The 13,138-nt window shown below is 49.2% G+C and overlaps 1 protein-coding gene across 5 annotated transcripts in view; it reads left to right on the top strand.

The window, feature by feature from the left end:
- ARHGAP17 (Rho GTPase activating protein 17) overlaps positions 1-12,907 on the top strand; it is a 56,829-nt gene extending 43,922 nt beyond the window's left edge. Inside the window, exons 15-21 of one of the 5 annotated variants that reach the window (XM_081888966.1) lie at positions 238-329; positions 633-786; positions 3,698-3,940; positions 5,466-5,626; positions 7,038-7,652; positions 9,354-9,396; positions 11,887-12,024. In XM_081888966.1, the coding sequence (XP_081745092.1) occupies positions 238-329; positions 633-786; positions 3,698-3,940; positions 5,466-5,626; positions 7,038-7,652; positions 9,354-9,361 (1,273 nt within the window). In that variant the 3' untranslated portion in view covers positions 9,362-9,396; positions 11,887-12,024. Of the gene's footprint in view, positions 1-237; positions 330-632; positions 787-3,697; positions 3,941-5,465; positions 5,627-7,037; positions 7,653-9,353; positions 9,397-11,886 lie in introns of all 5 variants that reach the window. The other 4 variants (XM_081888965.1, XM_081888964.1, XM_081888968.1 and 1 more) reach the window with 4 other exon arrangements.
- Positions 12,908-13,138: the final 231 nt, after the last annotated feature.

Raw genomic sequence — 13,138 nt, 5'->3', positions numbered from 1 at the left:
GTTGGGAGGGGTGTTCACAGCTAATGAATCCCAGCAGGTTAAATCCACACCAGTCTTTCTACTGATTTCTGTTCCATTTATTTGATTATGTGTATTGGAGGGGGAAAGAGGTGGGTTGCTTCTTACAGCAAGAAACTGATGATAAGGGGCAGATTTTATTGGAGGTAGCACAGAGGAGGTGGTCTTCTCTGGCAAGTTTGATACTCACTGTGGATTTGCTCCTGCGTCCCTCAACAGCTCCCTTGCAGAAATGGCAGCAGCAACATCTGTGCATGTGGTAGCAGTCGTGGAGCCGATAATCCAGCATGCCAACTGGTTTTTTCCTGAAGGTAAATGGCCCATTTTCTCCATTTTCTGAGGTTAAGATGCTGTTCTAAATAGTTTGTTGCTGAATGATGAGCTATTGTATACATACGCTTTGTCTCAACTCTTCTTAATGAGACAAGAGGTGCAGAATGAATTCATCTCAATACTTGCATGTATGAGCTGTAGGGTTTCTTTGAGGCTTACATAATATTTATCTGCTTTGAACTAATATTAAGTCCTGGGAAAAGTTGGCAAAAGATGCCTTTCTGAACTGCTTGGAAGATGGGCCAGGGCAGGTAAAGAATAAACTTTCTTTTGTACTCCAGAGGTGGATTTCAACGTGTCAGGAGCCTTTGTGGCACTGCCTGCGGTGAATTCGAATCACCTGCACACAGGGAATGACTACGACTCGGGGACCTTGGAGCGGAAGAGGCCCATCAGCATGGCTGTGATGGATGGGGAGCAGCTGAGGAAGGAAGGGTAGGGCAGCCCCCCATCTCCTTCTGACTTTCATACCCCCTTCTCGTCCCAGGGGCTTAACCTGTTCCTTCAACACTGTTGGGGAGAGGTCAGCTTAGGTCATTCACCTGGTTTATCCGCCTGAACCAGCCTCCCTCTCTTCCCCATACATTAGAAATTTGGGCTGCTTCCACCAACTCTCCTTTCCCTGAGGCAGAAGAGTAGCTGGGTAGGAAATAGAGGCAAGTCAAGAGTCACAGTATCATAGAATTGTAGAGTTGGAAGGGCCATCTAATCCAACTCCCTGCAAAGCAGCAATCACAGCAAAGGAAGCCCCAAAGAGCCCAGAACCTCTTGGTCCCTTTTGGCATTTCTCATTTCATTTCTTTGCCATAGAACGTGTTTATTGTGTGTATAGATAGGTGATCTCTGAAAACTGGTGCAAGTTGACAAAAATCTCCCATGTTTTTTACTCTTCACTTAACCAGTTTGCACCCGGGGAAAGTACACAGTGCAAACTTCCATTTAATGCAGTAGCAGCACAGATGCTAATTGACTCCCATTAGCAGAAACCCACTAATAGTTTGAAAGCCTGAAAGTCAGATAGGCGGGCCTCTTAACAAACTCCTTAATGCAGCAAGAAGAGGTCCCAGTGGGTCTCCCCCCCCCCCTTTTGAAGGCCATCCTGCCATTTTGATACCACCCCGAAAGAGGCCCCAAGGGCCTACCCTATGCATTCAGGTCTGGACACCCACTGTAGCGCAAACCTATCTAAAGTTGAACTGAGTCAAGGCGTTGTTTTCCTGAGACAGCTGGTCGTGTCAAGAGGGCCCCTGGGAGCCCCATAGTACAGCTGGGGGCAAATGCGGTGCCGTTGCAAACAAGCCCTTAGTGGTTCCTTTCCCCCTCGTTGCTGCAGCCTGAGGAAGATCCAAAGGTAACATACTAGCATTTCCTTCTCCCTGTGTTCCATGCATGATGCAAGCCATGGAAGGTTGGTGGGGGAAGCTGTTGCTGTTGCCCACCTTCTGAGTCATTGGAGCAACAGTAGATGGGATTTCTCTCCTCTCAGATTGTGCAGTGCCTACAGTAACATGGTATGAGGAAGGCTTCACGGCAGAGGCTTCTGATTTGGTGGGGCAGCAGCATCCATTGCCCGGCGCTAGAACTCCCAGAACCCACTTTTGTTGCTTCTCCTCTCTGCACAACCCATCATAGCTTTTGTTTCATCCCATTAGTCTCATCCCCTTTCCCTACAGCTGTCTGGCAGGGGTGGGGAACCCATCTTTCAGCCCAAAGACCACATTCGCTTCTTTTTTGGGTGTGTGTAGAGCGCATGCCACTGATGGGTGGGGCCAGAAGAGGAAGTGGGCGGGGCAGTTAACAATTTCTCATTTTCTACAGAAGGCAAGTTTCTGCACACATTCTCACACACCCGTCTATCTAGATAAATGCAAGTGGCATGGTTAGGATCTGGGAGACCAGGGTTCAAATCTCCACTCGACCACAAGGCTCACTAGGTGACTTTGGGCCAGACGCTGCCTCTCAGCCTAACCTACCTCACAGGGTTGTTGCAAGGATTACATGCACACCACCTTAAGCTGCATATAAATGCAGTAAATAAATAAAGGATCAGAGTTTACAGACACATTCTAGCCAGGCAAAAACATTCAGGGAGGATGTGATGCAGGGCCAGTGAGGGGTGTGGCCTGGGCAGAGGTCTGGGGGCCAAGGAGAAAAATCTGCAGGGCTGCTTTTGGCCCTCGGGCCTGAGGTTCCCCACCCCTGTCCTGGAAATCTGTTGCTGCCTTAAGTTGAACTAAAGCTAGGCAGGCTCTGCCTATCCAATTGCCTTCTCAATTCATGTTGGCACTTAATTCCAGCCTAACAGGCCTTCCCTCGCCTTGTGAATAGAAGAGCATCATAGTTCAAAATGCAAAGGTTTTGTTTTTTTTAAAAAGAGTTATGCTTTGGCTTACTGCAGTGTGGCTAGACTAGCGGTCATTCACCATCTATCCATTGCTAAGTTATGGTAAAGGTCTCCCATTTTTCATGCTTTTGTTAGTGCAAATTAATCAGGGTTGTGTGTTCTGTCCTTAAAAAAACAAAAATAAAAATCATTTTAAAGCTGGGGGGGGCTCTGTATGATTAGATTTTGCAGATGAAGCAGAATCGGCATAATTGGGCTGGTTTGGCATCCTCCTGCATTTGGTGGGAATGCGGGAAAAATTCTGCTAGGCACACCCTCCTTTCCATGGAGGATCATAGTCAGTCCCAGTTGTCCCCTCACAGTGGGGCTTCTAAGAATTCATAATGCAGTTTGCCCAGCTGTTCCAAAACCTTCATTCCTGGCTCTGCTGGCTTCCTGTTTCCTCGGGAAGCTGGATTCTGTGCCGTCCTTTCTCTGAATTGACCTGGTATTGCAGAACACACCCATCCCTGCAATTAATACTGAATAGAGGTACAGATGCAGCGTCCTTGGCTTAATCAAAGGTGGCGGCAGCTTGAGCACATCAGGCTTTCGGATCAAAACTGCAGCCAGAATCCTTTTGGTAAGAAGAGGCACTAGTGTGCCAGGAGAGAAAGTGGTACTTCTTCTTCTGGCATGGATAAATGCTCCTCTGTTCCTGTGACCCAAATAGTTACCCTGTGGACATGACCACTTGCCTTGATGTTTGCTCATTGTTCTTGTGCCCTTCCTACCTGCTTGATTGTGCCAAGGTGCATTGCATGCCTCTTAACTCTTAACAGTGTCCTGCAGACAAGTTTTGAGAGCTTTTCCCTGCTGCTTCTTTGCATGCCGAGCTGCAGGGACTAGTCTCTTGTCCAGCCCTCATAGCTGAACTGCCCTTGTTTGTTTTCTGGGTGTTTTTCTGTGTAGCTACTAGTCCGCATGGTGTGTTTTCCGTCTCTCTCTCTCTCTCCTCTGTAGCTATGGTGTCAAGGTTATGGACTTCCAGGCGAACCCCAGGAGAGGTGGCACTATAAGTAGAAAGCACACAGCCCCAGCTTTCCAGCCACCACTTCCGCCCACTGAGGCTGGCCCGCTGGCACAGGCCACAGCGGAGCAGCACCCACAGGGCCCTGGGGCTGAGCCCACCCCCTTGGGTGCTGCGTCCGCCCCCCTTCCCGGCCCAGCAGAGCAGTCCCAAAGCCAAGGCGCTGAGGACGGCAGGTAAGATGGAAAGACTTCAGACCGAGAGACTTTCGCAGAGACTTCCGTCTGTTTCAGCCTTCCCCAACCCTTTTTGGACTATAACTCCCATCAGCCCCAGTGGATGCTGGGAGCAATAGTTCAAAGCAACTGAAAGGTCTCATGTTGGAGAAGGCTGATCAATTAAAACAAGGCAGTAGCAAAGTCCTTTTGAATTGAAAAAAGCTCCTGGCAAGAGACCATTTCACATGTTCTTCCTTCTTGGTCAAGGTGTGCCCCGTAATTTGCCTAATTCAAAAGGATTTAACTAGCAAGGCTAGCCTGCACTTCTGCAGGACCCTCACAGGTTGATGTTCGCCTGGCTTGGCCCCTGGGAGCAGGGAAATCCTCCCTCCTTTGGCAGATCAGGGGTTGGAGATTGCAGGTCGCCTCCTGCTGCGCACCCATATGACCCCAGCTGTGGAAAGCAGCCACCCTCTCTCTCCTTCCCACCCAGCCTTGAGAGCCAAACAGCTTCTTCCTTCCTGCCCATAGCTAAAACCTCCACAGGTCTGGTCTTTTGTGTGGGTGCCCAAGTAGCCTGTGCCATGAGTCGCCTCCTCAGCCTGAGTCATCTAGCCCAACTCCCTCTCTTTCCCTTAGCCCTTTCTTCTCCCAGTTGACGTGGGTGGTCAACTGGAGCTCAACATGAGCTACACACTGTTTCAAGAGGAGTTTGTCCTAATGCTCCCTGTTGCTTGTCCATGTGTGTTCCTGGATGTGCAAATAGTCCTGGAGTGAAGCATAAACCCCCTGGAATAACCTCACCCTGCCCTTGTCAGTGCTTAACAGCAGTGTGCCCCTTACCCAAACAACCCCCCCCATGCATGTCTGTGTTGGAAAGTACACAAGTGTGGTTTTTGGGTGGCTGGGGGGGGTAGGTTAGGACCAGCAACTCAGAAGTCAGTTTAACTTTCTTATCTACCCTATAGTGTAGCCCAGGCATAGGCAAACTCAGCCCTCCAGATGTTTTGGGACTACAACTCCCATCCTCATTAGCTAACAGGACCAGTATTCAGGGATGATGGGAGTTGTAGTCCCAAAACATCTGGAGGGCCAAGTTTGCCTATGCCTGGTATAGCCTTTCCCCAACTTGGTGCCCTAGAGCTGATGCAAATTGTAGTCCAATGCAGGCAGAGGACACAATCAGACTTGAAGAAGGCTGCCACACTTATAGTCCTAACCCCAACCAGCCCTCTCGAGCAGGTGAACAGTATTTTATGCACCAAGGCAGGTCTCAGCCTGCTACTTCGATCTCTTCACTACACTTGGGTAGTGGGATCTTTAGAGAGAATCCACTTACGCCTCCCAATAGCAGAACATAGGAAGTGCCTGCTGGATCCCATAGCCCATTGAGTCCAGCATCCTGCCAGCCAGATGCCGTAGTAGGAAACCCTCCGGCAGGACCAAGCTCAAGAGTGCTGCCCGCCTCCCATGTCTTCCAGAAACATGCTGCCCCTGACCCTGAAGGAGCAGCCTTTGATCAGAGTCTTTTCTCCCTTCTCAGCAGTTCAAAACCAAAGGACCCCACAACTCCTCCGCCCACGAGGAATGGGGGGCATGGAAGTGCTGCTCAGGCCTACCCACAGCCCAGCGCTGGCAACAGCCAGCTCTCCGTGGGACAGTCGCAAGTCTCTGCAGGGCCCAGTCCACATGCCGTCAGGCGAGGTTAGTCCTTCAGGAGTCTAATGAACATGCCTGCGTTCCAGGAATAGGTTGGCGACCGTCTCAACATACTAAGCTTAAAGTTGGGACTCTTGCAGGCTCTTCCTTGGGCATCTGTTTCTTGTTCATGACAGTAGCATCACTTGTGGGTGGGAGGGGGCGGGATAGAGGGAGTTATTCCAACACTGACTCTCCTGTTTGGGGCCAGGGGTGCATTAAGAGGCAATGGAATGTGCCCAGTGCTGTTTTTTCTAGAAAAATAGGTGCCGGTACTCACCATGAAGTTGTCACAGTAAGTGTCACACTTTTTAACAACAAAAATGGGTGTCAGTACTGCATACCTTTGAGTCCCCCTGAGGGGAAAAGCACAGTGCGTGTTTGACATGGCGGTAGCTGGCTACTGTTGTCATTCTGCACCCACCAAACATGGAAGATGATGCTCTGTTAGCCTTATTTATTTGCTTGTTTTCTGTGAATGACTGTTTTAAGTTTAGTTAGCATCTCTTTTGCACTAGGAGAGCGTGGAGGGTGAGGAATGGTGGACAGGGTCACAAAGAGGTTGACTGAAGGGAGAGGGGGAGGTGATGGAGAAGGATTAAATTTATTACCTGCCCTTCACCAGCCGGTCCCAGGGCAAGTTACAACCATTTACAATTCAGTATTAAAAACAGTTAAAACGTATTACATTCAGGGCCCTGAAGAAGCACATCTCCTGCAAAAAGGCCATGGTAAAGTGATTGCTGAAAGTTGTATAGCGAGGAAGCCAGGCTCACCTCTGTGGAGGGAGTCCCACAACTTAGGGGCCACCACAGGGAAGGCTGTCTCCCAGGCCATGAGCTTCTCAGGAAGGTGCAACTACCAAGAGGTCTCTTCTGCTGATGTTAGGACATAGGAAGGTCTGTAGGGAAGGACACAATCTTTCAGATACGTGAAGCCTAAGTTGTTTGGGGTTTTTTACACTAATGTAAGCACTTTGAGTTGGGAACTGACAGCAAATGCAACTACTTGAAGAGGGGTTATATGACTTTTGTAGGCAACCGTAGACTCTAATCTGACTTCTGCATTTTGAACCAGTTGGAAGTTTCCAAGTTGTCTTCCAAGGGCAGCCCCATCTAGAGCGCATTGCAGTAGTCCAGTCTGGATGGTTGATGGCAGGGAAGGGGGCCATCATGCAACTTCCTCCTACTTTGCATTTTGATTGGTCAAATGCAACTTCCGAACAATCCCTCTAAGTTCTGGGAGGCTTCAGGTTCCACCAGGTGTTTCCGGGGACTTGATACCTCTTGGGGCAGAAAAGAAGAGAGGAGCTTTTAAATGTTAAGTTTGAGAAGTTCCATGTTGATGTGAGGCAGTGAAGAGACTGCTTCTGAGAGGCGTTTTAACCCCCGACTATTCTTTCTGGCCTTCCTTGCAGCCGTGAAGAAGCCTGCCCCAGCCCCTCCAAAGCCAGCCAACCCACCTCCTGGGCAGCCAGGGAACCAAAGTGCCCCCTCCGCCCCTCAACCGCCCTCTATTTCCCCAAAGCCCCCCACCAGAAGCCCTTCTCCCCCCAGCCAGGGAGCCCCCCAGCCCAGCCCTGTCCCATCCCAGGGCTCTGCCCCCCGACGGTACTCCAGCAGCCTCTCCCCCATCCAGGCCCCCAGCCACCCGCCACCCCAGCCCCCCATGCAGACAGTGGCCACTCCTCCTCTCCAGCCGAAAGCCAACACTCCCAGCTCTTCCCCGCCTGGGTCTGAGCCCAGCCTGGAGCAGCCCTCGCCCACTCCTCCCCACACGCCCTCGCCCCCCGACACCCCACCCCTGGAGAAGCACAACCCTGCAGTTGCCTCCCCGGCTCCTCAGCCCCTCACCCAGGATGCTCTGCCAGCTCAGTCGCCACCTCCTCAGATGGGCACGTTGCCCAGGCCGAGGCCCGTGCCCAAGCCGAGGAACCGGCCCACCGTCCCCCCTCCACCGCATCCTCCTGCTCCTCACCTGGCCGGAGACGGTCTTCCTGGTCCCCCTTCAACGGCATCCCGCATCGTGACTGGTAAGGACTGTGTCAGCTCTGTCTCTGTGAACCTTGTGATAAAAAAACTGCCTGGAGGTGGTTGGTTGGATGTGGGTGGAGAAGGGGGAGAGAAACGCTCTCGCTTTCATCTCCACCCCTGGGACACAAGTGGAAAGAAGGCAGGGAAAAGGGAGTTTCCCCAGAAGAAGAGAAATGGCTCCAAAACGGCAGTAGACGTGGTTTAATCCGGGTGGGGATAATTGCAGTCAATCAAAGAGGCTCACGTGGAGTGAAAAAGAAGACAGACAATACTCATTTGGGGCTTTGTATCAGCTAACCCTGAAATGCCTTTAAATCAGAGCAGTTTTACAGCTACAGCTACCAAATGTTTCTTGGAATCACAAGTTTTTATGTGCAAGTTTCTAGAGAGAGAGGTGCTTGAAATGTGAAGAGGAAAATGCTTAATGGTTGGATAGACAGAAGCAAATACTGTACAGGTTAATTATTATTATCATTTGCACTGTCAACCATATTTCAAATTTCTGCATAAATCGGATTTCAAACACGTATCTCGAGTTTTCACACTCAAGAAGTATTGTAGCCACATTTGTCTGTCTGCGTGTGTGTGTAGTTTTAGCATACCGTTCTTCCCCTCCTCCGAACCTCCCCATCAGGACAGCTGCACCACCCAAAATGATTCCGTTTCACCCCACCAACATTGACAAGCAGCATGCCTCTAACTGATCTAGCTTATTTGAATGTTTGGGAAGCTCTGTGACATTTTGTAGTCGTATAGCCAGTGATGGGGCTCACAAATAGGCAAAGCCAGGTTTTTTTGCTTTTATTTATAAAAATATTTCTGTGTCATGATATCATAAAATACCAGAGTGGTTTACAGTGTTAAAGCAGAGAACATTGTTTCAAAAAATGAAAAATACCTATAATCTTTGAGGTGGCTGGCAACTCAAAAATAAGAATGCATCAGCTGCAAAAGCCTGTCAGCATGAAAAGGTCTTCAAGAGATACTGGAAAGTCAAAAGGGAGTGTGACTGCTGTATCTCTGCCGGAAGAGTGTGACTGCTGACATGAAACGCCCAATTTCTTCTTGAGACCAGTTGGGCCACTGTGACATGGAGTTGCTCATCCCAACATGTCAGACTGCAGGATTTCCTCACAGGATTTCCAGAAGCTGTGCATTTAGAAAGCATCAGCACCGCTCTGTAGATGCTAGGAAAAGCTTTGTTGCAGCCAGATGGTGGCTCGTGTCCCTTTCTGTGCATATGGAGGAGGATGCTGCTTTGTCCTCAGGAGTAGCCGCCCTCCCACTCCTTGACACCTAACGAAGCAGTTCCTCTGAAAAATAATGTGTTACCCTCATTTGGGAAGCCCCATCAGTACCCACAAAGCTGACCAATGTCCCTGCCAACTTTTAATCTGGGTTGGGTGCTTCTTAATTATGCTTAATCTCAAAACAACATTGTGACGATAAAAGCAAGGCTCCCCTTTTCCCTTTCTCCTTTTGTCGCAGGCTGAAATAGCGCATGCCCCACCTTTTTTTTTAATTTTAGCAGACCCTCTAACATGTTGACCACCTTCCTGTGCTGGAGCTTAAAGGGCGCTGGGAATAATAAGAAGCTCTATTTTTTAGCTGCGCAAATAACCTGTTGAATCCCCTCTAGGTTGCAACGCCAACTTGCCAATAATAATCATTCTAATTGAGAATTTTATTAAACAATCTAGATGTTTGACCTGCATTGTTCAGTAGGAACTGAGATTGGAAATGGTAAGGAGGCCTTTCGATTGGCCAGAATTGTTATGAATGCATAATCATGGACACAGCTTCGTCCCTTTACTAACAGGTCACTGTTAACACAGCTTGCTTGCACCCAGGACTAACCCTGCATGTCAAAGAAGTGATGCTACCCTTGTGGTCCTTTGTTTTGCCCCCCCCCCCTTCCTCCTTTTTAACACATTCACCGGATGTATCCCAGGATCCTGCCCTGTCCGTTATTTAGCTTCTTTTCTGTCTGCTCCGTCCGTACTTGGAATACGGAATGAATTCCTACTCCTCAAAAATCTTCAGAGCCTCATAGATGGCAACACCCGACCTACAAGCCAGCCCTCCCCTCCCCTTTCTCTGTTTCTCACTGTGGGGGTGGGACCTGTTGGTGTTTTTTCCACTTGAAACTGAGACACAACCTGAGAGGCTCTGCAAATGCAACACTGAAGATATTAGCAGCTTCACCATTAATTGCTGAGCCATAACTGGTATTAATTAAACGTCATTCCCTTTCCCTCCATTGCTAAAGGCCCAGGAACATGGGGTGGGGAGAGAGAAATAGGATGGAGATTGAAAGCTCACATATAAATGGGAAGCTGTTGAGCAGCTGAGCCCAGCCTGGGGGCAAGTCATGACTCTCTTCTCCTTGCATGGACGTTTGTCCCTGCGGAAGCTGCTGCAGTTGGGTGGAGCTGAGAAAGGTGGCCCTGTGCTGTTCCAAGCCATCCTCGTAAGGCTGTTATTAGGCAGTATTGGGGGGAGGGGGCATTGTACTAGGGCAGGAGGAGAACTGGGTTTCAGCCTTCCCTGACACAGCCAAATGCATTGCATTCTGCACCAGCCACGGAAGCATCTGAAATCTGCAAGGGCTCTGCTCTGTTGCCTTCAGGCAGGGCTTTGCATTTGAAAGGAAGAAGTGGCACTTGCCACCCAAGTCCCAGGGGCCTGCACATACTTGAAAACAAGCACTGTTTCCATGTGCGAGATGTCAGGTGTGCTTCTAGCTTTTCAATGTGGGGGGGGAGGGGGGAGTGTCTGCTGGCATCAGGCTGCTTCTCTGTGCCACACAGGGTTTCATGGTGTGTTTGCTGCTGCTTTGTTGTTGTTGTTTTTTGGGGGGGGGGCGTTCTGAGTTGCAATGTGTAGCAAATCCTGAGCAAAATGTTTGTTCCAACCTTTCTCCACTTCCAGATTCTAGCAGACTTGCTCTGTAATTCTGCAAGCTTTCCCTTGTATTTGAGCAAGTCCAGAAGATGGAAATGATCCCTACTTTGGGGATCGGGGTAGCTCCTTCCAATGAGATTTCCTTCCCAAAGCAGTCTTTGTCCCTCATGGTGTCTCAGCTAGCAGTCCTTGGGCCCCATATAGTTGAACTGTCCTGCAGTGACGCTGTTGTCTAAACCACTGAGCCTCTTGGGCTTGCTGATCAGGTCGGCGGTTTGAATTCGCACGACAGGGTGAGCTCCTGTTGCTCTGTCCCAGCTTCTGCCAACCTAGCAGTTCAAAAGCACACCAGTGCAAGTAGGTAAATAGGTACTGCTGTGGCAGGAAGGTAAATGGCATTTCCATGCGCTCTGGCATCCGTCACAGTGTCCCGTTGCTCCAGAAGCGGTTTAGTCATGCTGGCCACATGACCCGGAAAGTTGTCTGTGGACAAACACCGGCTCCCTTGGCCTGAAAAGCGAGATGAGTGCTGTACCCCATAGTTGCCTTTGACTGGACTTAACCGTCCAGGGGTCCTTTACCTTTACTTTTTTTACATTATATATATGTCCACATGGTTCCTCCAGCAGTTGTCAATAGACTGCTTTTCATTAGCTTTTCTTCCTTTGGGTAAACCCAGGGATAAGGTTGTATATTTTTTCCCTACACTTACAACACTGTACAAGTTCGGGATCTGGAAGCAGGGCAAACTCTCATCACTTTTCAGGTATGTTCTGCAAAGAATGAGACTCAAGCCTTTGTGGCTTCAAGACGCATTTAAAAGGATGTGGATTAGTATGAGTGGAAGGTTGGATCCAAAGTTCCCATGGGACCAGCAACCCAACTCCTTGCTTTTCCCCATTAACTAAAAGAATAAATGAATGCAATTTCTTTGGGTCATAGAATCCAGTGTTCTCTTGGCACAGTGTTGGGGTGGAGGAGTTTTATACATATACAGCCCTGTCCATAAGCTTCTGAACACCTCTTCTCTGGGTCAGCCTTCCCCAACCTGGTATCTTCTGGATGTTTTGTACTACAGCTCCCATCCTTGCGGCTGACGGGAGTCGGAGTCTAAAACATGGCCATGGGGGTGGCTTGGGGTGATGGGAGCGGTAATCCAAAACGACTGTGCTGGCTGGAGCTGATGGGAGTTGCAGTCCAAAGCATCCAGAAGGCACCAGGCTGGGGAACGTTAGTCTTACTTTCTGTCGTCTCTAGCTCACAAGTCTGTGCCCTTTCATCATTGGTGTTGTGTGTGTGCGTGTTTCCCCCCATGTCTTCTCCACGCAGACTCTAATTCCAGTATTCAAGAGCCACCACGAGGCCTCCCTGCTGCGGAACTTCCGACGGAGTCGTCAGCTTTGCCAAACCAGAGCTCCCACAACCACCTTGTGCTCGACATCAATCACGATACCGAAAGCACCGCTTTATAAACGAAAGAAACCACTCCAGGGCCCCAGCTGCTCCTGCCCCAGCGGGAACCTCACCAGTCAAGGCTCTACAGTGAGGAGCTTATGGAACTCGAAAGATGGGGGTGGGGGTGGTGGCACAACCTCCCCCTTTGTGTCTCCAGAAAAGAAACACCTACCCCGCTATCCAAAGAAGTTTAATGACCTGTGTCTTGACCAAGGTGCCTAAGCTGTGGCTGGGATGATGATGGTCTGGCTGCCCCCGAAAAGTATATCGGAAGCTTAATTGCTGCTGTTAACAGAGACGGCTGAACAATTCCAAGAAAATCCAAAGCAATGCATGTATAATGGAAACAACCTTTTAAAGGCCTCTGTTGAACTCTTCCTCTTAATTCTTTTTTTTTTTTTTTTTTTTTTTTTTTGCTCTTACCAAGGAGATGGCTCACAAGAGACGTTCCGTCTCTGACATGCTGCAGACTTTGTTAAAATATGAACCAAAAAAACAAAAAAAAATCAACCCTCAACCTCCACGTGTGCTGGCAGGAGGAGACTGCTGGTTCTCAGTCCCTTTTGCCCTGGCAGTGGAGAAAATCCTTGTGCCTTGATGGACTGTTATACTGTAGAAGGAAACGTACTGTCTCTCTAACCATTTCAGTGCTTCTCTCTCTCTCTCTCTCTCTCTCTCTCTCTCTCTCTCTCTCTCTCTCTCTCTCTCTCTCTCTCTCTCTCTCGTCCAGTGTTGTTATTTACTCCCCCCCCCCTTTGGTTTTCATAGTTATTTGTATTAACCATCCCTGCTTTGGTTTCTGTAACACCCATAAAAACAGCTGCTGTCAAGCTGAAAACTTCGGAAAACTTTGTGTATTTACTTTCAGTTGTTATAAATGAGTTGGAATTGGAAAGCAGTTTTCTTTTCTTTTTTGGAAACATCGCTTTGTGTCATCTGCTTAGTAAAATTATTCTGACTTCTGCTACTGTAAGGAAAATGTCTTCTAATTAAAATGGTACACCACCAGAACAGCTCCCCACGCTGGGAGGGGCATCACTCCCTTCGAATAGCACATTCAGGGGTGGGGGAACAGTGTGAGCCAAATAGGATTTACTCCATCTCCACACTGGCTAATTAGTTCCAC

This window comes from Podarcis melisellensis, assembly GCF_964234715.1.
Source record: "Podarcis melisellensis genome assembly, chromosome: 14".
NCBI classification, from domain to species: Eukaryota; Metazoa; Chordata; class Lepidosauria; order Squamata; family Lacertidae; genus Podarcis; species Podarcis melisellensis.
The sequence above is the reverse complement of the archived record's forward strand: the minus strand, read 5'-3'. Positions and strand labels throughout refer to the sequence as shown.